This window comes from Rhincodon typus, chromosome 4, assembly GCF_021869965.1.
Source record: "Rhincodon typus isolate 14 chromosome 4, sRhiTyp1.1, whole genome shotgun sequence".
Classification (NCBI taxonomy): Eukaryota; Metazoa; Chordata; class Chondrichthyes; order Orectolobiformes; family Rhincodontidae; genus Rhincodon; species Rhincodon typus.
In genome coordinates, this window is record NC_063335.1 from 96,106,854 (window position 1) to 96,132,446 (window position 25,593).

Below are 25,593 nucleotides of genomic sequence, written 5' to 3' on the forward strand. Positions count from 1 at the left end.
AAGAGTGATTGGTAATGTGGGGGAATTGGGTGGGTAAGAGTGATTGGTAATGTGGGGGAATTGGGTGGGTAACAGTGATTGGTAATGTGGGGGAATTGGGTGGGTAAAGAGTGAGTGAGGGAAGACGTTGCATTCAATAGTGAAGTGGTGGAGCATGAGCTTTGGTGGGAAGAGAATAGGGGCAGGAGTAGGCCATTTGGCCCTTTGAGCCTGCTCTGCCATTCAATATGATCATGGCTGACCATGCAGTAACAGCGGTAGAATGAATGTGAGGTATCAGAGAGAAGATGATGGCACTTGCGCAGCTGGAGTGGAGAAGGCATTGAATTTATTCCTACAGTGCTGGGTATTCCTCTAGATGGCTGAGGCTGCATTGACCCAGACAGCAAATTCAAACAAGGCTGACAAAATCTGCTGTCATGGCCTCCTCTGCCGATCATGGGGGAAGAAAACATCCCAACTGTGCACCACCCCATCTACCAGAACCTCTCTGTCTCTGCCCACAGAGTGAGCTGCAAATTTCCTTTACTTGCCATATCGGGGAAAAAGTTACAAATTGTGCAGGGCACCTCTGAACCGAGGAGCTGGTTTTAAAAATGGCACTGGTGCCAGGGATCCCAGAGTACCTCGGCAAGAACTTCCAGCAATTGCAAATGGATGAATCAAGCCATCATCAGACTCGAGAGGTTGTTGAAATGGCTCGAGTAAGACACTGAGAGCAAAGCAATTAAGGATGGGCAATAAATGTTAATCCATGATGCCACTGGCCCATCGTAGGTAGTTAATGAAGTGAGTTTGGGGCGTTCGCACATAAAAATCAGCAATTGAAAGACCTCACCCGATTTAATCCTAAACGTTAGTTGGCAAATTCTGCATCTTGCCCTCAAGTCGTGGCAAACTTATCTCCATTAATTTGCATCTCATTTGTACCTCAACCTGATGTATGATCATTGCATTTCAAATCTTCCTCTCCTCAACTGAGAAACTAAATGGTGTAAAACCTTGACAAGTAAAACAGAGCTGGTATCTGACAACTTGTCTCGTCAGCATCCGTTGCAGCTCATGGAATGGCTGTGCTTCTTGTTATTGTGGAATTACTTCTTTTACCTCCATGGTCAGTGGCCACTCTGTTTCTGGATATTTCATCCATGCAACCCAGCATTGGCAAGGCATCAAGCTCACAACATCATTTTATGTGCTCTTGATCAACAGCGCTTCAACCATCTACTCTGGAGCAGAGGGTCTGCCAGGACTTGCATGCTTCTACCAAGTTTGTGTTCAGGGACAGCCATTTATCATTTTAGTACTGACATGGAGCCACATCTTGTGGGTCTTAGCTCGCTTTATATTGCACAAGGTCTTTAATATTAAGATAAGCAGCCTCTGTGGTTCAGCCTGCTTTTTAGCATAGAATTAGTGGCAGTGGGAGGACTGAAGAGCAAATATCTCAGTCTCTAAGGGAGTGATCATATCATTGTGTAGCACTGTACTACATCAATGTTGGGCTGCAGCATGTGCCAGCAGTTTACGAGGCAAGCTCACTGCATGTGCCAGAAGTAAACAGTGTTGTGTGAAAGTCAAAGGAAATGAGTGCTTAATGGGCTAACAGCAAACTACAGTCTATCAGGGGATACTACAGTCAGTCATAGGGCTCACTCACTGCCAGCCAAGAGGGTTGGCCATGGGCAGTCAGGTGCTTCATCCTACACAAGTCTAGAGATCTGTGCCCTTGAATCTGGAGATTGGGCACAAGCAGCCTGAGAATTATAGGGATGTCAGTTGGGATGATGTCAAGATGTCAATGAAGTAGCTGGGCTGCAGTCAGTCAGAGCTGTCCTTCCAAGTCGGTCAGTCATGGGGGATTGGTCATTAATAGTCTGGGGGTTTATCAAAGGGCAGTCCCTGGCATCCTGAGGAAAGTGAGCACATCAAGTCTAGGGATGTGCTTCATTGTACAGGGGTGACTGAGGGAATGGTGACAATGATAGGGAGCTATGTGGTTAGTATGGTGGGACCACTTACCAAATAGTAAGGGACTGACAGGTCAGGCGGGTGGGGGTTATGAGTTGGAGCAGGTCACAATATTCCTTGCCTCCACATGAGCATGGTCTGTGGTCATAAGAGACATGGATCCGTGGAGGTAAAGTGAGCAAATTAACAGCGATGCAAAGATAGCTGAAGGGTCATTGGGGCTAGTGAGACACGAAAGAAAAAGGAAAAATGTGGCAAAATTCATGCACGACTGGCAAAGTCTGCATGTCACAAACGCAAAATTCAAACCTCACTCAATCGGACTGAAAGTCAACTGTGCAATCACTTCATAAAATGAGGGCACCTGCATGCCAAGTTGAAACGGTAAGTGGCTGGTTATTTGGTTCCCATCTTTGTTTTTGAGGCTGTGCTAGATGTTATCATGCTTTCACTGTTGAAGCAATTTTACCTGCCTTCAATATGGCTGTTATATGGAAAGGAGACTTTATTTGGAGGGCGGGAGTGGGATCTGTTTCATGGCTTACTGTCAGAAGTCTAGCCCCAGTGGAGCACAGACACTTTGGTTATCCACTGTGCAAATGGAAAAAGTCACACACCTCAGAGCTGTATACTAAGGCATTACAATTATCTTGGAAAGGCTTCCTGCCACACTGTGTGAGGGCATAACTTTCAGTTTCATTGTTAAGGATGTGAGGTTTCAGACCTCCCTTCAGTCACATTGTGATCTCTCTGACTTTCCCCACAGATTATATGCTCATGAAATGGCAGATTGCTCCCTGGCTTCCATGTGGCCTTGCTCTTAATAGGAAAGCAGTGGAGAAGAAGGCAGGTGACTACAAGATCTTTATCAAGCCCAGTAAGGACAGCAACCTCCAGCAGCTTCTGCACACCCTCAAGAGGGAGAATCACCAGGACAAGATCCTCCAAGGAGGTGTAGGTAAACGGTGAGCTATGTGAAGATATCCACAAATGTCTGAACAGCAATGCTGCAAACATTTAAGAATATCCCACTCCATTATCTCAGAGCTGGATCAGTGGCTGGATAAAAACTTTAGCTCCAAAATATTAGGTGGCAATCTTACTTCAATGGTTGTCAACCTTACTGCTGCTTGTAATTTTTATTCTCGAGCAGGAAGCAGGAAATTCCTGTCATCACTCAATCCTCCAGTCATAATTGTATCATGCCATTTTCGCCAGAGCTTGCCTCTTGAATATCTTTCCCTTCGATAATGATAGTCAAGCGGCTAGGCCATTAGAATTCCCTATCATCCCTTGCTTTCCTAGACACAGGTTACTATCAATTGTACCCCTGTTGTTTCAAGGGCATCCTGTCACCATCTAGTGTGATTGTGAAAAGGGAAGGATTCTACTCCTTTAATGTTCAACCACTAACGTGATCGTTGAAGACATCATTTGGAGGCCTGTATTAGACAAACTGGGAGCTGCAAAGACTCTTACATTCTAGAGAACATACAGGTTCCTGCCTCCTTCCAAGTTCCTTAGACCATATTAGACCTTTGGGCGGCATGGTGGCACAGTGGTGAGCACTGCTGCCTCACAGCGTCAAGGTCCTGCGTTCGATTCCACCCTCGGGTGACTGTCTGTGTGGAGTTTGCACATTCTGTGTCTGGGTGGGTTTCCTCCGGGTGCTCCAGTTTCCTCCCACAGTCCAAAGATGTGCAGGCTAGGTGGATTGGCCATGCTAAATTGCTTGTAGTGTTCAGGGATGTGTAGTTTAGATGGGTTTATAGGGGAATGGGTCTGGGTGGGATGCTCTGAGGTTTGGTGTGGACTTGTTGGGCTGAAGGGCCTGTTTCCACACTGTAGGGATTCTTTGATTCTATTCTCATATAGGGATGGCTATTTGAAGACAAGGGACACCTCCTCAAAACATGGCTCTTGACAAGTCTAAGAAATTTGCTGATTGATGCAGAACAATGCTCACACTTTCACCAGGGTGATCATGGCATGAACCACAAGCCCTTTGAAGATGAGGTTTTGATGCCTGCATTGATCTGGCAGGGTTTTGCAGCATTGCCCAGCCAGGTTGTCCTGCATTACACGCTACGCCCTTCATATCTTCAGCCCACGAATGGGAATGCAGATGAAATGGGGGTCCAGGAGCAATCTTGGGGATAAAGATGGGTCTGAGGTTTAGGACCTGAACTGGGAGAAGTTTAAAAACCCTTGAGGTGAATAGTTTAGTGCACTACAAAACAGGTTGAAGAAAGGAGAAGAAAATGTGCTGTAACCCAGCAACAAACTAGGCTGCAGCCTAGCAACTGTCTGTGACACAAAGAGACAGAGACAGAACAATCCAGAAGGTTAGTGAGTGTGCAGATTTCTGTCAGTGAGAAAAGACCAGTAGGAGCAGCAGAACCATTATCACTGTCAAAGAATTGAAAATATGCTTCAAATATCAATAGTCACTTTTGCCAATGTGATATTATTTGTTTACTAGCACAACTGATTGTCAATACATGGTGCATTTCTAAACCTCAATCAAACAATACAAAAACAAGCATTGTTGTAGGCCCGATGTGCAGATTCAGAATAGAAAATCTCTAAAACTTGTACTGGATTCAATTAATCCCACCACTGCATTTGGCTGAACTGGACGAGTAAAACCAGGAAGTAACGTCCAGTCCCACTGTGCACAGCTGGTTGTAGTTATTTTGATTTTAGTGTATAACAGATGGCATTAAATTAGTCATCCATCTCTTCATACAGCTGTTAGAAATAAGTTGTAGATTGTCTTATGCTGTATAATAAATCGTATTGTTATTTGTTCAAAACTTTATTTGTGGAATCTTGAGGCTTTATTCTCATTTATTGGATGTCACACTGTGTCTATTTTCAAAAGAAGTTAATAGTCCCTAGTTGGATCATAACAAATTTGCTGTCTTCACAAAGAAGAGGTGACACTGTGACCTAGGCAGGGAGAAGTGAGACAACAAGGTGCAGAGCTGGATGAACACAGCAGGCCAAGCAGCATCATAGGAGCAGAAAGGCTGACGTTTCGGGCCTAGACCCTTCATCAGAAATGGGGGAGGGGAAGGGGGTTCTGAAATAAATAGGGAGAGAGGGGGAGGCGGATAGAAGATGGATAGAGGAGAGGATAGGTGGAGAGGAAACAAACAGATCGAAGAGGCGGGGTTGGAGCCAGTAAAGGTGAGTGTAGGTAGGGAGTTAGGGAGGGGATAGGTCAGTCCAGGGAGGACGGACAGGTCAAGGGGGCGGGATGAGGTTAGTAGGTAGGAGATGGGGGTGCGGCTTTAGGTGGGAGTAGGGGATAGGTGGGAGGAAGAACAGGTTAGGGGACAAGCTGGACTAGTTTTGGGATGCGGTAGGGGGAGGGGAGATTTTGAAGTGGGAGAAGTGAGACTGTTCAAGAGTTGGGAAGAACACTTAACTTCTTATTGTAATGCTATACATTTTTAAAAAGAAATTTCAGAGGATTGAAAAAAAATTCATTCATGAGGCATGGGTGTGTTTGGCAATGCCAGCTTTTTATTTTGGTCTATCCAGTTTAACTGAATGGCTTGTTAGGCCACTTGAGAGAACGTTGAAGAACCAACTCTGTTAATGAGTGTCTGGAGTCATGTTTAGGTCAGATTGAGTACGCTCAGGAGATTTCCTTTCCTAAGAGGTGTCGGTGAACTACATAGAGTATCATAAAAGCTTAGTAATTTCATGGCCACCATTACTGATATCAGCTTTAATTCCATATTTGCTTAACTCATTGAATCTAAATTCTTCATCTATCATGGTGGAAACAGAACCTCTGTCTCGAGGTCGATAGTCCAGGCCTCTAGATTCCTAGACCAGTAATATAATCTGTCTTTTATCATGTACTAAACTTGTTTGGTCAGTAAAACACATTTTGTTGTTTGCAGCAATAATATATTCAATATTAATGTTTAATTTGACAAATTTCAAGACATCTCATTTAACTATGCACTGGGATCAGGTCAAGCATTACTACTTCAGCATGGTCATAGAAACACATCTCAACCAGCAACCAAAGATCTTTGACATGTATCTTCACAATTATATAAAGAAATAAATTTCAACTCACCTTGTCTTTATCTGCCTTGATGTGACGCATCACTGGTATATAAGTACTGAACATGAAAGAATAAATGCAGAAAGCGTAATTAATTCATTTAAGTACACAACTAAAGTTAACTACAACAATTTTAACTGAACAAAATTATTTTGAATTTGTATCTTACTGACCAACTCAGAAATGGATTTATTTTAATTAGTGATCTACACCACACCTCAGTATGACTAAGAACAGAGTGGGTCACTATGGGAAACTTTAAACTTTTTCTAAAAATGTAAATTTTATTTGTATTTAACATTTAACCAAAATGTACTGTTTAAATTCTAAACGTGATCTGGACTTAAGAAAGGATATGAAAGCCACATAACTCAGGAAGTTGAGAGGGTTCTAAATTAAATAGCCAGGACAGGGGATCAAATTTGGGAAAATGTGGTAAATCAAAGAGCAGAGACAAAGCAAGAAAGAAAGATACTAATATGGGAAATGACAAACCGATTGTGACAGGAAGGGACAGAGAGTGCACATCTCAAGATTAAATCATAACCTAGGCTGCTATCTAACCAAGCTTCTATACTTCATCATTGCTACACTCAAATCCTCTGTTATAAAGGCTCACACTTCCATTAAGCCTTCCTAACAGCTTGACAAGGATACTCAAATCCCTTCACTCGTTTACACTTTCCAACCTCTAACCATTTAGGAACTAGCCTTCAATCTGTTCTTCCTACCAAAGTCAATAAAATCACATTTTTCCACATTATATTCCATATGCCACAAACTTGCTTAATGACTACGTTTGTCAAAATCCTCCTGAAAATATCTGACATATTTCTCACAGAACACAATCCTGCTTAGCTTTGTGTCATCTTCAAATGTGGAAATGTTATATTTGGTCCCCATATCCAAATCATTGATATATTGTGAACATCTGGGGCTGAAGTACTGATCTTTGTGCACACCTAATGACCCATTAATTATGATTTATCACCGTGAGAATGACTCATTTACCCTATTCTCTTTTTCTGGTTGTTAGTCAATCCTTAATCCATGCAAGTATATTACCTCATATGTCACATGCTTTATTTTTACTCACAAGCCTCCAAAATATACTGTGTTCATTAACTTCCATTTATCAATTTGACATCCTTTGACCAGCTGTAAATCAGGAAATGGAAGGTAAGGAGCATCTTAAGAAAATAACAATCACCAGAGAAGTGGTACTGAACAAATTTCTGGAAATATACGTTGGCAAGTGCCTGCTTCCTGATAGGCTTCAGCCTAGGGTCTTAAAGAAATGGCTGGTGAGATAGTCATGTGTTGCTTTTAATTTCGCAAAATTTCCCACATTCAGGCAAAGTTCCATTAGATTAGAAAATACAAATGTAACTTTCATTCAAAAAGAAAGGGGGGGTGGCAGGAAACAGAAAGCAGGAAACTACAAGGTATTTAGGTTAACATCTGTCATAGGAAAACTGGTAGAAGCTATTAACAGGCAGAGTCAACATGATTTTGTGAATACAAAATCACATTTAACTGATTTACGTTGAGAATGTAATATGTGCTGTGAATAAAGGGGAATTGTTGGATGTACTGTACTTAGATTTTCCAGAAGGCATTTTATAATACGAGACTGCACCTGGAGTATAATATTGACACCTTATTTAAGAAGAATATTAAAATCATTGAGGCATTTCATCTAAAGTTTACAAGACTAACAACGGGATGGAAAAGGTTCTGCTATGAGGAAAAGTTGAAGAGGCTAGGCTTGTTTCCATTGGAATTTAGAACGGTAAGAGGCAACTTGGTTGAAACATACAAGATAATTAGGAGTGACTATGGGGAGGCTGTTTCATTTTATGGGAGAATCTAGAGCTGGGGGTCATTGTATAGAAATCAGAAGTCACCCATTTAAAACAGAGATGAGACCTTTCTTTCAACAGGCTATGAGTCCTGGTAGCTCTCTTCCACAAAAGGTGATGGAAACAGAGTCCATTTTTTTTAAAGGCAGAGATCAATAGATTTTTATTAAGCAAGGGAGTGGAATGGATTTTAAATGGAACATGGATTTGAGGTTACAATCAGATTAACCATGGTCTTATTGAATGACAAAGCAGACTCGAAGGTCTGAATGGTCTACTTTTGCTCCTGATTTGTCTGTTTGTGTGAATGTATCAAAGGTTACTGCAGAAAATAAAACTTCACAGTATCAGGGTTATATTGACATGGACAGATGATTGTCTGGTTGACAAGAGATGGACAGTTAGCAAAAATGGGTCATTTTCTGACTGGCAAGATCTAAGACAAATGGTGTGCCTCAGGGCTCCGTGCTGGGACCTCAACTGTTTAAAATTTATATAAATGACTTAGATGGAGGGTCAAAAGATAAGATTACCAAATTTGCTGATGACACAATGAAAAGCAAGTTACAAATAGACAGTTTAAGTGAGGGGCAAATAAGTAACAAATGGTGTGTAATGTGGGAAAATGTGAAGTTGTTTATTTTGGTAGAAAGAATAGAAAAAGCATATTATCTGAATGTTGAAAGATTGCAGAGCTCTAGATGCAGAGGAGTTGGTGTGTCTTAGTGCACAAATCACAGAAGATTAGTATACAGGAACAGCAAGTCATGAGGAAAGCTGTTGTTTACTGTGAGGAAAATTGAACACAAAACATGAGGGTTTATGCTCTAGTTTCACAGAGCATTGCTAAGATGACATTTAGAGTACTGTGTACTCTACTGGTCTTTTCATTCAAGGAGGAAGTAAATGTATTGGAAACAGTTCAGAGAAGATTTATTAGGTTATTATATGGAATGGACTTCTCTTATGATAAGGGAGAGGTTTGTACAAGACAGGCTTGTTTCTAATGGAGTTTAGAAGAATGAGAGGAGGCTTAGTTTAAACATTTAAGATCCTGAGGGGTCTTTACAAGGTGGATGTGGAATGAATCTTTACTCCTGTGGGAGAATCCAATGCCAGGGGTCACTGTTTCAAACTAAGGGGTTTCCCATTTAAAATATGGATAACAAACTTTTTCTCTTGTAATTTCATGAGTCTTTGAAACTATCTTCTTCAAAATCGAGTTCTGAGGAAGGGTGACTGAACCTGAAACAGCACCTCATTTTCTGCTTCAGACCTCTTACAGCCATCTGGACTCAATATCAAGTTCAACAAATTTTTTCCCATGTCCTTACCCCAACCACCATACACCAGGCCTTGTTATCACATAGTCTGCTATTACGTACAACCCATTGTTAGCCACTAATAGTCCCCATTAGTAGCTCTTCATTCTCCTAGGCTGACTGTTATTCACTCCTTTGTCTGTCCAACTGTTCTTCTCTCTCTTTAGGCTCTATCTCCACCCAATCGTTTACTCCTTACCCCATACTCCCACCCTATCTTCTGCATTAACACCAACATTTTCCTAGCTGCCATCAGTTCTGAAGAAGGGTCACTGGACCCGAGACAGTAACTATGATTTCTCTCCACAGATGCTGCCAGACCTGCAGAGCTTTTCCAGCAATTTCTGTTTTTGTTTCTGATTTCAGCATCTGCAGTTCTTTTGTTTTTTTTCTTCAAAGTCAGAGTTTTTGAATATTTTTTAGCCAGAAGTGGATAAATTCTTGATAAGCAAATAGGTGAAAAGTTATCGGGGTAAGTGGAAATGCAAAGTTGAGGTTGCAATCAGATTGGTCATGTTCTTACTGAATGGAGCAGCAAGCTCGATAGGCCAAATAGCTTACTTCTGCGGCAAATATTTATGTTGGTATGTAAAATTCATAATTAATAGTCATTGAAGGACATCTTCCTTTGATAAGCATGTCAGTTTACACTCCATTTTAATTGATAACTGGATGTGTAACAGGCACTTACAGAGAGACAGTAAGTGAATAACCCAATTTTATTCTACTGCACCAAGTATGTTCTAAATGAGGATTCTGATTGATCAATATTACATATCTCCTCACAGTCTAGAAGTCTACGCACCCCTCGTTTAGTCTTATACACGGGTAGTGAATACTTGGGCAGGTGTAGGAGGGTCACAGGCACTAACTCAGAATGTGTCAATGTCTTTTCAATTCAGGAAGGCAGGAAAGGGATAGAAACATAATAAAAAAGGAGGGAAATTTACCACCGTGAGTTAAATCTTGCTTACCATTGTTCCTTTTCCAAGATTAAGTTATTCACTCACCGAGTGATGTTGCCTGCTGTAAAAGCACTAATTAGCCACTTGATGTCCAATACTTTAAAAGGGATGAGAACCAAAGAAACGTTTTCTGCCAGATTCTGAGCACTTTCAGGGTACATGAAGTGATGTGTAGTTTTACTGCCTACATCCGCCTCATAGCCAGTGGTCTGTGCCCGGTTCATCCTACACAAACAGGAAGCAAAGAAAGAAAGAGACAACAAGGTGTAGAGCTGGATGAACACAGCAGGCCAAGCAGCATAAGAGGAGCAGCAAAGCTGACGTTTTGGGTCTACACAAAAACTGCTTATCTCAGAGGAGTATAAGATATTAAGTAAATGCTAAAACAATTCCAGCTCTATTTGAGTTACTTTATGAGGGTTGAGACACTACAACTTTAAAAACGAGTATGGGAATTATCCATGGTGTCCTGGTCAATACATATTCTTCAAAGCTGCATCATCAAAATTAGGTTTTTATCATAATTCTCTCTGTCAGAGTTTGTTGTGAACAGGCTGTGTTTACTATGTGACATTAGTAACTACACTTCCAAATAACTCATTGGCTGCAAGGCACTTTGGAACGTCCTGAGGTTAAGACAAGTGTTATATAATCATAGATGCTTTAAAATATTTATTTAATGGTAGGTCTTCTTGCTCCTCAAGCCAGTTCTGTTGTTCAGTGAGGTCATGGCTGATTTGTAACTTTACTCTCTATGCCTTCCTTTGCTTCGTACTCCTTAGTACCATTAGACTAACAAAAAAAAATCTCAGATTTAAAATTAACAATTGCTCTAGCATCAGCTACTATTTACAAGAGACAGTTCCAAATTTGTACCATTCTTTATGTGAAGATGTCGTTCTTAATTTTATTCTGGTTCCAATTACTTGGCTATGCTCCCTTGTCCAACTGGTGGATATAGTTTCTCTCAGTAGTTCTTGAAAACTTAAGTCATCACCCCTCAACATATGAACCTTTTGAAAAATTTCTCCTTTCACTTCAACCTTGGAGTTCATATATCATCATAGTAAATCTAGACTCTACACCCACAAAGGCCAATATATCCTTCTTAGGATGTGATACCAAGAACTGCTCACAGAATAAGGTATGGTATAACTAATGCTTTGCATTTGAAGCATAACTTCAAACCTCTTTACATTCTATTTATTTAGAGAGAGTCCTGTATTCCATTAGAGACAGTAGGTACTGCCGATGCTGGAGTGTGAGATAACAAGGTGTGGAGCTGGAGGAACACCGCAGGCTAGGCAGCATCAGAGGAGCAGGAAAGCTGACGTTTCAGGTCAGGGCCCTTCTTCAGAAATTTCCTCTGATGCTGCCTGGCCTGCAGTGTTCCTCCAGCTCCACACCTTGTTATCTCCTGTATTCCATTAGACGTTCTGGATTATTTTCTACACTTGTTCATTATATTTTAACAATGCATTCCTGGGTGTCCACATTTAGAAAGCACATTATTCTATCTTTTTTTGGGTCCGAAGTGGATGATCTTACATTTGGGTAGAGTAAGATCAATATGTCACAGTTTTGCGTATTTACTCAATACATCAATATTTCCTTCCAATTTTCCACTTCATCTATACATGGCCAGCTTTGTTTCATCAGCCAATTGGCTTTCTGTCTAATCAATATAGATCTAATTAATATACAGAATGAAAACAGAAATTGCTGAAAAGGCTCAGCAGGTCTGGCAGCATCTGTAGAGAGAAATCAGAGTTAATGTTTCAGGATCAGCGACCCTTCCTCAGAACTGAGGAATATAGAGAATAGTTGTGGTTTCAATACGTACCTTGGAATTCTACTTGTCATATCCTCCCACTAACCTGACTCACTGACTTTTTTCATTCAGCCTATTTCCTAATCAGCTGTCTAATTTGCCTTCAGTTCCATGGGTTTCAATTTTTGCAAACAGTTTTTTATTAGGGACTTTATTAAACACTTTCTGCAAGTCCACATAATTAATGAATCAGGTACATTTTTGATAAGGTGCAGAGACTTCATGACCTGTGAAAATACAGGCCCAAACAACAACCCCAGCAATGGATGTTCAGCTAACTAATTTGCACATTCCCTATCTTGATGAAGTGTACCTGGCTCGAAACATTTGCTGCCAGATCTGCTGAGTCTTTCCAGCATTCCTGTTTTTACTACAACCTGGCTGGTTTCCCTCTCAGTTTTCGCAATTCATGCAACTTTTCAACCAACTTTCCTGAATCAATATACCAAGTAGGAACATACAAATTAGGAACAGGACTCGGCCATTTTCAAGAAAGTTTAGAAAACTATTGCTTTTTATATCTGTAATGTTCTCACCCAATACACTTAAAACCCTAGGATGGAAACCACATGACTTCAAGGCTTTCTCTATCGATAAAATGCAGAGCTGGAGAAGCACAGCAGGTCAGACAGCATTGGAGGAGCAGGAAAGTCGACATTTTAGGTCTGGACTCTTCATCAGGACTGGGGAGAGGAATGGGAGCTCAGAAATAAATAGAGGGAGGAAGGTAGGTGGGATGGAGATAGGTGGGAAGGGTGGAGCAGATAGGTGAGAAAGAAGATGGACAGAATGTATCAGATCAAGGAGGCGGGGATGAGAGGGAGGGTTGAACATAGGATGAGGCCGAGAGTGGGGAGATTTTGAAGCTGGAGAAATCTATGTTGAAGCCATTGGGCTGTAAACTCCTAAAGCAGAATATAAGGTGTTGTTCCTCCAGTTTACATGTTGCCTCATTTTGACAGTGCAGGAGGCCCAGGATGGGCATGGTCGCCAAGGGAGTGGGAGGGGGAGTTGAAATGGCTGGCAAATGGAAAGTGGTGTTGATTGGAGCGTACAGAGCACAGATGCTCTCCAAATCCGCCAACAAGTCTGCGATTGGTCTCTCCGATTTAGAGGAGACCACATCAGGAGCAACGGATGCAGTAGGCCAGGTTAGAAGAGGTACAGGCGAATCTCTGTCGGATTTGGAATGATTGTTTGGGGCCTTGGATAGAGGTGAGGGGGGAGGTGTATGGGCAGGTGCGGCACTTCCTGCGCTTGCAGGGAAAAGTGCCGGGTGTGGTGGAAAGGTTGTTGGGGAGTGTGGAGCTGATGGGAGAGTTGCAGAGTGAGCAGTCCCTATGGAAAGCAGATAGGGGTGGGGAAGGAAATATCTTTTTAGTGGTGGGGTCTGATTGCAAGTGGCAAAAATGGCGGAGGATGATGTGTTGGATTTGGAGATTGGTGGGGTGGTAGGTGAGGACCAGGGGAACTCTATCCTTATGGGCAGAAATGAGGGAAATGCAGGCGATACGGTTGAGGTTATTACGAATCGTGGGAGAGGGGAAATTACGGTCCTTGAAGTAGTAGGACATCTGGGATGTCCAGGAGTGGAATACTTCATCCTGGGATCTGATGCGGTGGTGGCGGAATTGGGAGTATGGGATCACATTTTTGCAGGAGGGCGGGTGATAGGAGGTGTAGTTGAGGTAGCTGTGGGAGTCGATGGGTTTGAAACGGATATTGGTGCGAATTCGGTTGGCGGAGATGGAGACGGAGAGGTCCAAGAAGGGGAGGGAGGTGTCAGAGATGGTCCAGGCGAATTTGAGGTCAGGGTGAAAGGTGTTGGCGAGGTGGATGAACTGTTTGAGCTCTTTGTGGGAGCACGAAGTAGCACCAATACAGTCATCAATGTAGTGGAGGAGGAGGTGAGGGCTGGTGCCAATGTAACTGCAGAAGAGGGACTGTTCCACGTATCCCACGAAGAGGCAGGCATAGCTCGGATCCACACGGGTGCCCACAGCCACTGGTTTGTTAGAAGTGAGAGGAGTCAACGGAAAAATTGTTAAGGGTGAGAATGAGTTGGGTTAAGCGGATGAGGGTGTCAGTGGAGGGGGACTGGTTGGGCCTGCGGGAGTGGAAGAAACGGAGGGCTTTTAGGCCATCCACGTGGGGGACACAGGTGTAGAGAGACTGAATGTCCATGGTGAAGATGAGGTGTTTGGGGCTGGGGAACTGAAAGTCTTGGAGAAGGTGAAGGGCGTGGGTTTTGTCTGAAACATAGTTCGGGTAGGAACAGGCAGAGACAATGGGTCGACCGGGGCAGTCAGGTTTCTCGAATTTGGGTAGGAGATAGAAACGGGCGGTGCAGGGTTTGGAAACTATCAGGTTGGAGGCTGTGGGTGGGAGAACTCCTGAGGTGATGAGATTATTGGTGGTGTGGGAGATGATGGTTTGGTGATTGGGGTGGGGTCATAATCTATGGGATGGTAAGAGGTGGTGTTGGAGAGTTGGTGTCTGGCCTCAGTGATGTAGAGGTCAGTACGCCATACTATCACTGTGCCCCCCTTGCCAGCGGGTTTAATAGTGAGTATAGGGTTGGAGTGGAGGGCTGCGCATTCCAGTGGGGAGAGGTTGGAGAAGGTGAGAGGGATGCAGAATTCAGGTAATGATATCACGATGGCAGTTGGAGAAGAAGAGGTTGAAGGAGGGTAGGAGGCCAAGGTGCGGGGGGGGGGGGGGGGGGGGGGGGGGGGTTGGTGAGTGTCCAGGAGGACGGAGTTTGTTGGAGGCAGGAGAAGGGGTCTTCAGAGGGTGTTCTGGACTCCTGTTCATAGAAATAGGCGCAGAGGCAGAGGTGGCGGATAAACAGTTCAACATCTAGATGTGTGCAGAATTCATTGACGTATGAACATAGGGGGATGAAGGTGAGTCCTTTGCAGAGGACTGACTATTCGTCTTCAGTGAGGGGAAAGTTGGGGGGGTGGTGAATACCCAGCAGGGCTTGGGGCTGGGGCTTAGTGTTAGCTGGAACTAGGAGCACAGGTGGAGACTGCCTCTGGAATGGGTAGTGTATGAAGAAGTATGGAAGTAGCGATGAGGTCAGCGGCGTCCGTGGAAACGACTGAAGGAAGAGCACCTTATATTCTACCTCGAGGACTCTCAGTCCAATGGCCTCAACATAGAGTTCACCAGCTTCAAAATCTCCCCACCCCCGGCCTTACCCCATGTCTAGCCGTCCCTCTCATCCTCACGTTCTTGACCTGACACAACCTGTCCATCTTCCTTCTCATCTATCGGCTCCACCCTTCCCACTGACCAATCTCTACAACCTGCATCCACCAATCACCATCCCACCTACCTTTGCCCCTGACCCACCATCCTCCCTCTATTTATTTCTGAGCTCTCTTCCCCCTCCCCAGTCCTGATGACTTTCCTGCTTCTCTGACATTGTCTGACCTGCTGTCTTCTCCAGCTCCACATTTTGCCGACTCTGACTTCCAGCATCTGCAGTCCTTATTATCTCCAAGACTTTCTCTATGTTTGCTCTCAGCATTATTAGCATCCAGTGCTTACCCTCAGACTGATTTAGGAGCTCTGAGAGTTATCTCTGGGCTGTACTTAGTTCAGTTTTGCTGCAGCTTTGTAGTTTTGTAGTGTCACAAGATGAGCTTCTGACTTATTACTAATGTCTCAAGAAGAGCTCCTATTTTCACTTCTGTAACATGACTCAAATCACCTCATATCCTCGTGAAAATGAATCATGCCAGGCTCAGTTATTCAAATATATTGCTCCCACTTTCCAACCTTTGTACACTTGAAGTTACACAGTCATTCAAAATCTCCCCGCTCATGTCTTAAAGTCACACTAAGTCCTGTTACCCTATCACCCTGTACTCACGGATCAATATTATTTGCAAGGTGAGCAACATTGTGACTTTAAAATATTCATCCTTATTCTCAAAACCTCCTGGCCTCACCTCTCCTTATCACTGTTATCTCCTTCAGTATCACGACCTTCTGACTGTTTGTGCTCCTGTAATTCTAGCATTTTATGTTTCCCAATTTTAGTCAGTCCACTTTTGGCAGTCGCACCTTCAATTACCTAGGCTCCAAGCTCTAGAATACCCAGTCCCTAAGCCTCTGCACCTGGCTTCATTCCTTCAATAGAGAATTTGTTCATTTGGTCTAATAATTGTTGTGGCTCAGCGTCACTTTGTTTTGTGGTATCGGTACACTGTTGCATTGTTTAAGCACGGTCAAACTGTAAACGATTTCAAAGGTTACATTCTTTACTGTTGAACCCACGCTTAGGAATTTGATTATCATGGTGGAATGATACTGCCTATTCTACTTTCTTAGCTGTTTTTCACATGATCCAGTGAAAAGGAGAATTCAAGGCAACATAGCAACTGACATGGATGACCACAATAGGGAGTTTCAATGTTTTCACCCTTTGCTGCAAGTCATTGAGAATGCATTGCTTTTTTAAAGCTCCCATGAAATGCTTTGGCAAGTTTTATTAAATCAAAATATATAACTTAAATATATAAAATGTATTAAAATATATAAATGTAATCTACGTATAATAACATTTAGAATCATAGCACAGAAAAAGGCTCTTTGGCCATCAAGTCTGTGCCATCCAAAATCAATCACTTTACTATTCTAATCCCATTTTCCAGCACTTGGCCCACAGGCTTGGCACTGCAAGTTCACATCTAAATACTTCTTAAATGTTACGAGAGTTCTGCCTCTACCACTCTTACGTGTGGTGAGTTCCAAGTTGCCACCAGCCTCTGTGTGTAAAAATGTTTCCTCATATCCCCTCAAACCCTCCTTTCCCTGACCTTAAATCTATGTACGCAGTCATTGAACACCAAGGGGAAAAGTTCCTTCCTTTTTACATTGTAATTGGCCCTCAATTTTATACATTTCCATCATGTTCCCCTTCAGTCTCCCCTGCTCCACGGTAAACAACCCCAATCTATCCAATCTCTTTTCATAACTAAAACTCTCCATCCCAGACAACATCCTGGTAAATCTCCTCTGCACCCTCTCCAGTGTAATCACTCCCTCCTGTAATGTGGATTCCAGGGCTGTACATGACACACAACAACCAGCTATTGCCCAACTAAATGTTAATACAGTTCCAGCATAACCTCCCTGCTCTTAAACTCAATGGGTTGCCTAATAAAGTCAAGTATCTCATATGCTTTCTTAGGGGATACTTGCCTTTATTAGCCAAGGCTTAGAGTTTAAGAGCACGTAGGTTATGCTGGAATTGCGTAAAATGTTGGTTAGGCCACAGTTGTAGAAATATATGCAGTTCTGGAATCCACGTCGTAACTTAATCAAAGCTGTTTTACATCTTTGGCAATGGGTTAGCCTGTAATGGTTCAAAACTAACAAACCGTCACTTGGTTGAGGTACTTACTTGAGGACAAATGGCATCTGTAGAACTTATCTCAGTGAGAATTACTGAGGGAGGGTAGGAAGTAGGATTAATCAAGATATTAGACTCTGACAGTGCCACATGGAGTAATAAATGCAACTTGAACGGCTAAACCATGCAGACAAGGAAGGTTCCAAGTTTACTTCTTCATCTATGCTAAACTTGGGTGGGTGCAGAGAAGATTACTTCAGTTCCCATACAAGTAAGACAAATTTGCAGATTAATCCATACTGTACCAAATAATCTCCTAGATTAGTGTGAATAAAATATGGGAACTTCGTGTGTAAAGTTTCACTGAATGATGCATTACCCAATGAAACATCATAACCCTCTGCTTTCCCTAATCCAATTACAGCAATATCTAGGATGTCTCATACCACTTCATATACAAATAATTGCTTTGAGTTACAGTAAAAATATGTAAGAGAATATTTTTAATGGAACAAAATCCTACTGGGATGACTAAACAACAGCTAACTATATTGGTTCTTTTACTCGATAAAGGATTGTTGACCAGGACACAAAGATAATTCGTGGCTCATTAACACAATGCATTAGGATCTTGAACATTTAACTAGCTCGGGGTGAGTGGGGGAAGGGGGTGTGGATATTGAAGATCGTAATTTAAAGTCTCATCATAGGAGACATTCTCTGCTATTGAAACACCTTCTCAGTGGGGAGTGGCATCCTGCCATGATGAGTTCCATATCTTGGAATGTGGGCCAACCTATTACTGATCCAGTGGTTAGGCTGCCAACTGAGCCAAGTTTCTCTCAGATTCAAATCTCTAGCAGTTGACAAGTCCTATCTACAGCAAAAAAACTAACATTAGAGAGACACAGAGGAGAAACATTGTATTAAAAATGTTCCTTCTGCATAGAATTTGAGCTTTGTACTCAATTCACAAAGCTTGTGTATTTTCTTTTTTAGTTCTTTCCAATTTGTGTCCTCCTCTCTTTTAACTGCTTTTATTAAAGAAATTTTAAACAAAAAGTGTTAATTAGTGGTTTGAGAAATTCTATCCACATTATGGGCTGTATTTTATTCGAATTTTGAGTTTGCATTTTGCATGTCTAATAATTGGGCAAGATACTAATTTAGCATCAAGTGACTTACCTCATTACTAAGTTATTAGAGTCAATTGATGGCCCGTAGTTAGATCCTTTTAAGTTACCAGAATTTCCTATGACTGCACAGGTCCGACATCTGTTTGGTCCCTGGTCCATGAGCTTGTCATCACCTGGAAACAGCTTAAATAGTTCTTCCATGATGCTGCTATAATTGGATGGCTTTCTTTCACTTTGAAGCCTCTATGCAAAGGTAATATTTAGAAAGTAAGTGATTCATAAGTTTATGCGATAGAGCTGCACGGAATTCAAGCAGTTCAGCACATTGAGTCTATCAGTTCTTTTCACCAGTTAATCACAATCCTTCACTCTCTATATCCTGCATTTTTTCTTCTTCGTGTATTTAAACAAATTCCTTTTGAAAGCTACTACTGAAACTGTTTCCCACCATCCTTGCTATGTAAAAGTGTGTTTCCTCAGGTTCTTTTGCCAATCAAATAAAATCTTTGATGGAATGTGGTCATCATTGGCAATGTAATGTTTCCATCCTTAACTGCCTTTGAACTCAGGGACCGGGTAGGCCATTTCAGTGGTCAGTTCACAACCATATGAGAGCCAAACCAGAGTTCCTTCCCTAAGGGGAAACTGTGAACCAGATGGCTTTTTGTGATAATTGATGGTAGTTTCATGGTCACCATTACTGGTGGGTAAGGCCATGTCCCCAGAACATTAGCGTGGGCCACTGGATTACTGGTCCAATTTCTCTCTGTTTACCCTCATGGTGTTCGATCTCTGCGTTAAATCTCATCTAAACTTCTGCTGTAAAGAAGACTCCAGCTTCTTCAATCTCTCCACCTAACTGTAACCCCTCATCCCTGGAACTGTTCTATTAAATCTCCTGTATGTTTTGAAAATGCAATGCCTATTAATGGGCACAATACTCCAGTTGGGTGCTATCTAACTTACGGGCTTTTGTTCTGTATTCCTCTGTAAACTCTGGGATTCATGTGATTTTATTTCAATTTTTTTTCATCTGTTCTGCCACCTTCAGAATTTTTGCACCAAAATGTCATACTTATAAGGCTAGTCCAAAGCAGTTTCTGGCCAGTGGTAAATGCGAGGGTGTTAATGGTTGGGGATCAGTAATTGTTATGTTGTTGAATGTTAGGGGCGATTATCAAATTTTCTCTTGTTGAGGATGGTCATGCCCTGGGACTTATTTGGCATGGCTTGCCAGCTATTGGCCCAAACAAATATCTGAGCAGTCATGAGCCGAACCTTTCGATGGACAATCATCAGTGAACATCTCCATTTCTGACCTTATGATGGAGGGAAGCAGAGTTCCTGATGATATAGTTTTTCCTTCTGTGTGGGCCTCTGAGGTCTGTATAGGGCAGCGACTTCTAGACAGAACACGCAAACAGACTCGGAACGCTGATCTTTGCGCAAGGACCCTTCAAATGGCTACATGCATGCACAAGCATTCTATTAGAGGGAATATTGGAGGGAAGGTCACCAATGAAGAAGCTAAAGAACAGTGGGACAATCCTGAGGAAATGTATACAGTAGAGTTTCCTATGATTCAATATTAGAACCAGTGTATTTCCTGATGTATATTAATTTCTTCATTCATTCACTGGATGAGGGCATTACTGACTAGGCAGCATTTATTGCCCAGAGGGCAGTTAAGAGCCAACCACATTGCTGTGGGTCTGGTGTCATATGTAGGACAGACCAGGTAAGGATGGCAGTTTCCTTCCTTAAAGGGCATTGGTGAACCGGATGGGTTTTTGCTGACAATCAACAATGGACAATAAATTCACACTCATCTTTGGATTCTTAATTCCAGGTACTCATTGAAATCAAATTCCACCATCTGCCATGGCAGGATTCAAACCCAGGTCCCCAGAACATTGTCCAGACCTCTGGATTAACAGTCCAGCAATAATACCACTAGGCCGTCACCTCTCCTTAATGAATTAGACTTTAAAATTTAGAGAAGACACAAACCTCAGAAGTACTGTGAACTGTGAGGAGTACATGGATAGACTTCAAGAAGATACAGAAAGACTGTTGAAATGGCTGGCAGAAGGTGAAAATCAATTAAGAGAAATATGAAATGATATATTGTAGCAGGATCAATGAGGACAAAGAATATAAACTAAACACTAATTCTAATATGAGCACAGCTGCAGAGATACAGGGGGTATATGCGTTGAAGGAGGAAGGGTGGGTTGAGAAAGCAGTTAATTGGGTATGCAGGCTCAGGGGCTTTATAAATACAGAATAATTGCAAAGTTATTATGTTAAATCTTTATGACATAATGGTTAACTAGAATATAACACAGCATTTTAGGAAGGATGTGAAGGCTTTGGTAAGGGTGTACAAAAGATTTACAAGAATGATTTTTGGTCTTATTAGTGAAGGACTTTAGTAACAAATAACATAATCTCTAAGCTGTGTGCTGTGCACTAATTTGAATGGCTCCTACGCAGGCAACACTCAAGATGGCATCTTTAAATTAGTGGCCATGTAAAACAATTTAGACATGCTGTACACTTAACCAAATTACCTAAACACACAAGGCTGTTGATGAAGCAGCTGAAGATGGCTTGGCCTAGGATAATACTATCATGCAGAACTCTTGTAGACATGTCCTGGAACTGAGATAACTGACCTGCAACAACCATAGCCACCTTCCTTTGTGCCAGGCATGACCACAACCAAGTGAGAATTCTTCCCCGATTCGCACTGATTCCAGTTTTGCTATAACTCATTGATGACACACTCGGACAAATGTGTCAAGGGCTGTCATTCTCACTCTATCTCTGGAATTCAGCTTGTTTGTTCATATTTGAATTGAAACTACTATGAAGTCAGGAGCTGAGTGGCCCTGGCGGAACCCAAACTGGGCATGACTGAGCAGGTTATTGCTGAGCAGGTGCTGCTTGATAGCACTGTTGATGACACCTTCCATCACTTTACTGATGATCGAGAGTACACTGGGGCAGACTTGGCTAGGTTGGATTTGTCCTGCTTTCTGTGTACAGGCTATACCCGGTCAATTTTCCACATTTTAATCAAGAGGCACTGAACTCACTGAGGTGTCAAGAAATTCAGATCTTTTGTTTTACTTACAATTGCATGATTAAATTCACAAATGGGGATATGAAAGGTCATCTGTGGCACATTCAATTTAGAGATGACAGTTATATTAAACTTGTAATGTAGAAATTAACCCTATTTCAGTTGTTTGCTCAGCGAAGTGAGGGAAAGTAACAAGGACTGACAATAGCAAGGGTAATCAAGGCTGTCAGTCTCTCCCTCGACCTGAAGAACCTGTGTCCAGTGAAAAGGCTATTTAGAACATCAACCATTCTGAGAATCCATTATCTGTAAACTTTGCCACTTCTAAAAAAAAACATCTAAATAGCTGGGACTCAGGTTTAACAGTCTCTGTTCTGGAAGCATTCTATGACATCAACTACACCTGGGTGGAGTTATATTATTAATTGAAGTTGACATCAAAAGAAGAGATAGAGCTAATTCTTTAGAGGAGGTGTTCTGGCCACAAAATAAGACCTTGAACTTCCAGTTGCCTGCCAGTGCAATGCACCACATTGTTGCCGAGCCAACATCTCTGTCTCAGGCTTGCTGCAGTGCTCCAGTGAAACTCAGTGCAAACTGGAAGAACAGCACTTTATTTTCCACTTGCTCTACACCCTTCTGGACTCAATATCAAGTTCAACAATTTAAGGGCTTGAGGCACCTTCTCCCATGTCCTTACTCTACCCCCATACACAAGACCCTGTTATCACATGGTCTGCTATTACACACAACCCATTGTTAGTCACAAATAGTCCCCATTAGTAGCTATTCATTCTCCTTGGTTGACTGTTATCCACTCCTTTGTCTGTCCGACTGTTCTTCTTTTTCTTTAGGCTCTAACTCCACCTGTCATTTACTCCTTACGCCCTCACCCACCCTACCTTCTGCATAAAAAACAACTTTTTCCTAGCTACCATCAGTTCTGAAGAAGTCACTAGATCCAAAACGTTAACTCTGATTTCTCTCCACACCTGCTGTCAGGCCTGCTGAGACTGTCCAGCAATTTCTGTTTCAGTTTCAGATTTCCAGCATCCGCAGTTCTTTTGTTTTTTTCACTTTGTAAAAGTAAAAGGTGAAAAAATGTAGTTTGTTTTAGAAAGTGCAGCGGATTCACCAGGATGCTAAGTCGATACAGTGTGGAGCTGGAGGTCAGACAGCATCAGAGGAGCAGGAGAGTCGATGTTTTGGGTCGGGACCCTTCATCAGGACTGCAGCATCTGCAGCCCTTGCTCTCTCACCAGGATGCAAATTGGTAAAATACAAATACAAAAAACAATGGACTGAATCTTATGCTTTTTTTGCTGTCTGACTTGCATCGAGGTTTTTAGAAGAATTTCCACCTCAAAGTGTAATGAGGTCTCTCGTCATATCGTATCAAACTTACCTCATTAACTACATATTGGACAGCTATGTTGCCCCTCATGTCTGCCCCATATTACCACGTACCATTCCTGGAATAAGTCAGCAGTTAAATGCCAAAAGACCTACATTATTTGCACCCATGCAAGACAGAGAAAGGCAGCTGTGAAGGCTGACATGCACTGGCAAACTGGCATTGCCCCACCGCAGCAAGGTAGTGGCACACCAGTCACAAAGTCATATTGCCCACGATTCACAGCTGACATGGCTAACACTCCCTCACACATACAACCTCATTCCCTCACCCTAACTGCTGTTTAACCACCACACCACACAGTTCACCTGTCTGTAGCAACATCCCACCTGACTACCATCTTTTGCAGTGCTATCCTGTCCCGAATCCCCACTGTAGACCTGCAACATCTCACTGCCCAACAGGGGAAGATTAGATACAGGAAAATAATTGGACAAATTTGAACATGAGCTTTTATTTACAGATAGCAAAAGTGAACACAAATAAAACCAACAGGGCTGACGTTAGCCCTGATAACACAAACCAGAAGTTTGCCACCATGATCAATGATCATGATGGTCTTCTGCACCCAGCTCTCATCTACTGGATGCAGGTGTCAGTCAGGTCCAATGTAACTCATGGTGCCCAATGCCTCTGAGCTCTGTCATGAGCAAAGAGAGATTCCTCTTTTCCAATGATCCCTTCCTCCTCCTCGGAAAATTGCTTCTGTTCACCCAGTTTCTCAGCATCCAGCACATCACCTCATCACCTGGCATGAGAGAGCTCCTGGATTGTAGGAGTTACGGCAGGAAGTGGTAACAGTGGTCACACAGATGACCTGAACTTAAGTAAATCGACCCGCTTCCTGTTGAATTCTGCAGCATTGTGCCATGTGCGTACAGTCAGTGACACCCTGCACTTTGGAGAACTCAGTCCTGTTATGGCTCAAGCTGGAACATTAACTTGGTCATTTGGGAATGAAATGAACCAGTGACCTTGAATAGATAACATTTGATCACTGTCCTGATGTATTTGTGAATATATGACAGGGAGATCTATTACAGGTCACCCATCACTCCCTTGAAGGAGCCAGTTACATTGAAGTTCAACGGAGCTGTCACCTTCACAGATGCTAGGAGAGAATGACCTCCCACTCCAACATCAGGCATAGTTTCAAGACAGAGTCCTGGGACATACAACGCCATGTCAACACTGGACCTTACACATCCCCAGGAAATGGCATCAGGACAAAGGACTTTAAGTCTGCTGCAAATGCCATGCACCCTGAGGGCCCTATTGCTGCGACCTCTCTCTGAACTGACTCCACTCACCCTTCATGTTTTCCCAGCCATTTCCCTTGTTGCATTTCACACCTGGAGGAAGAAAGTGATGGCAGGGAATGCAGCTCACAGTAAATACTGTCAATGTGGGAGTGGCAGGTTCAATTGAGACATTCGTGAGAAATCCAGTTGATTAAATTTGAGAAGCCTTTGGCATTCAAAAGGTGTCACATAGCTTTACAGATTCCCTTTGATACATCAAAAGTCATTGAGAAAACTTTGAATGAGAAAAGACCATTTTATTTCTCAGATTTGTTCCATATTTGAAGTGTGACTATGTCATGCGTTGGCTTCCAGCTTACTCCCAAATACACCCAAATAACTAACTTTATGTAGGAGTCTAGGCAGTGAGAGTACTTGATTATGGAGGAGTGGAAAATTGCAGTTCCCTTATGTTTTTAACTCCAGCTGGCTCAATAAGTGGTCCCCAGGGCTGAATGTGCCTGCCTAGCTTTGCACAAAGTACATGAGACCAGCTTAAGTGTATTTTTGAAAGATGCTACAAAGCTTTTTGTACAATCAAAGGCTCTCTCTTACCGGGTAACAAGAAATACAGAAGGTATAGGCCCTACGATTGGATGAGCAGCACGCAGTGGGATGTAAGCAGCAGAGATAGTAAGAACTGCAGATGCTCGAATCAGAGACAACGCAGTACGGAGCTGGAGGAACACAGCAGGCCAGGCAGCATCACAGGAACAGGAAAGTTGACATTTTGGGACAGGACCCTTCTTCTGTCTATTTGTGTGTGTATGTGTGAGAGTCCGTCAGAGTGGGTGTACATGTGTGAGGGTGTGTAAGAGTGGGTGTTTGCGTGACAGAGAATCCAAAAAAGTGGGTGTATGTGTAACAGAGAGTCTGTCAGAGTGGGTGAATGTGTGTGTGTAAGAATCCGTCAGGGTGGGTGTATGTGTCAGAGACAGTCCATCAGAGTATACGTGAGAAACACCCACTCTGACTGAGATAACAAGGTGTAGAGCTGGATGAATACAACAGGCCAAGCAGCATCAGAGGAGCAGGAAGGCTGACGTTTCGGGCCTAGACCCGTCTTCAGAAAATGGTTCTCAGAGAATGAGTCTGTCAGAGTGGGTGTATGTGTGTGAGAGTCTGTCAGAGTGGGTATACGTGTGTGAGGGTCTGTCAGAGTGAGTGTACATGTGAGAGTCTGTCAGAGTGGGTATACGTGTGAGAGGGTCTGTCAGAGTGGGTGTGCGTGTGTGAGGGTCTGTCAGAGTG

At 42.6% G+C, this 25,593-nt stretch overlaps 1 protein-coding gene across 1 annotated transcript in view; it reads right to left on the bottom strand.

Annotated features, from left to right (window-relative positions):
- LOC109936145 (CMP-N-acetylneuraminate-beta-galactosamide-alpha-2,3-sialyltransferase 1-like) overlaps positions 1-25,593 on the bottom strand; it is a 93,034-nt gene that overhangs the window by 4,576 nt on the left and 62,865 nt on the right. Inside the window, exons 6-8 of the mRNA XM_048596079.1 lie at positions 18,589-18,782; positions 10,253-10,432; positions 6,071-6,116 (exon numbers count right to left, since the gene is read on the bottom strand). Of these exons, the coding sequence (XP_048452036.1) occupies positions 6,071-6,116; positions 10,253-10,432; positions 18,589-18,782 (420 nt within the window). The remainder of the gene's footprint in view (positions 1-6,070; positions 6,117-10,252; positions 10,433-18,588; positions 18,783-25,593) is intronic.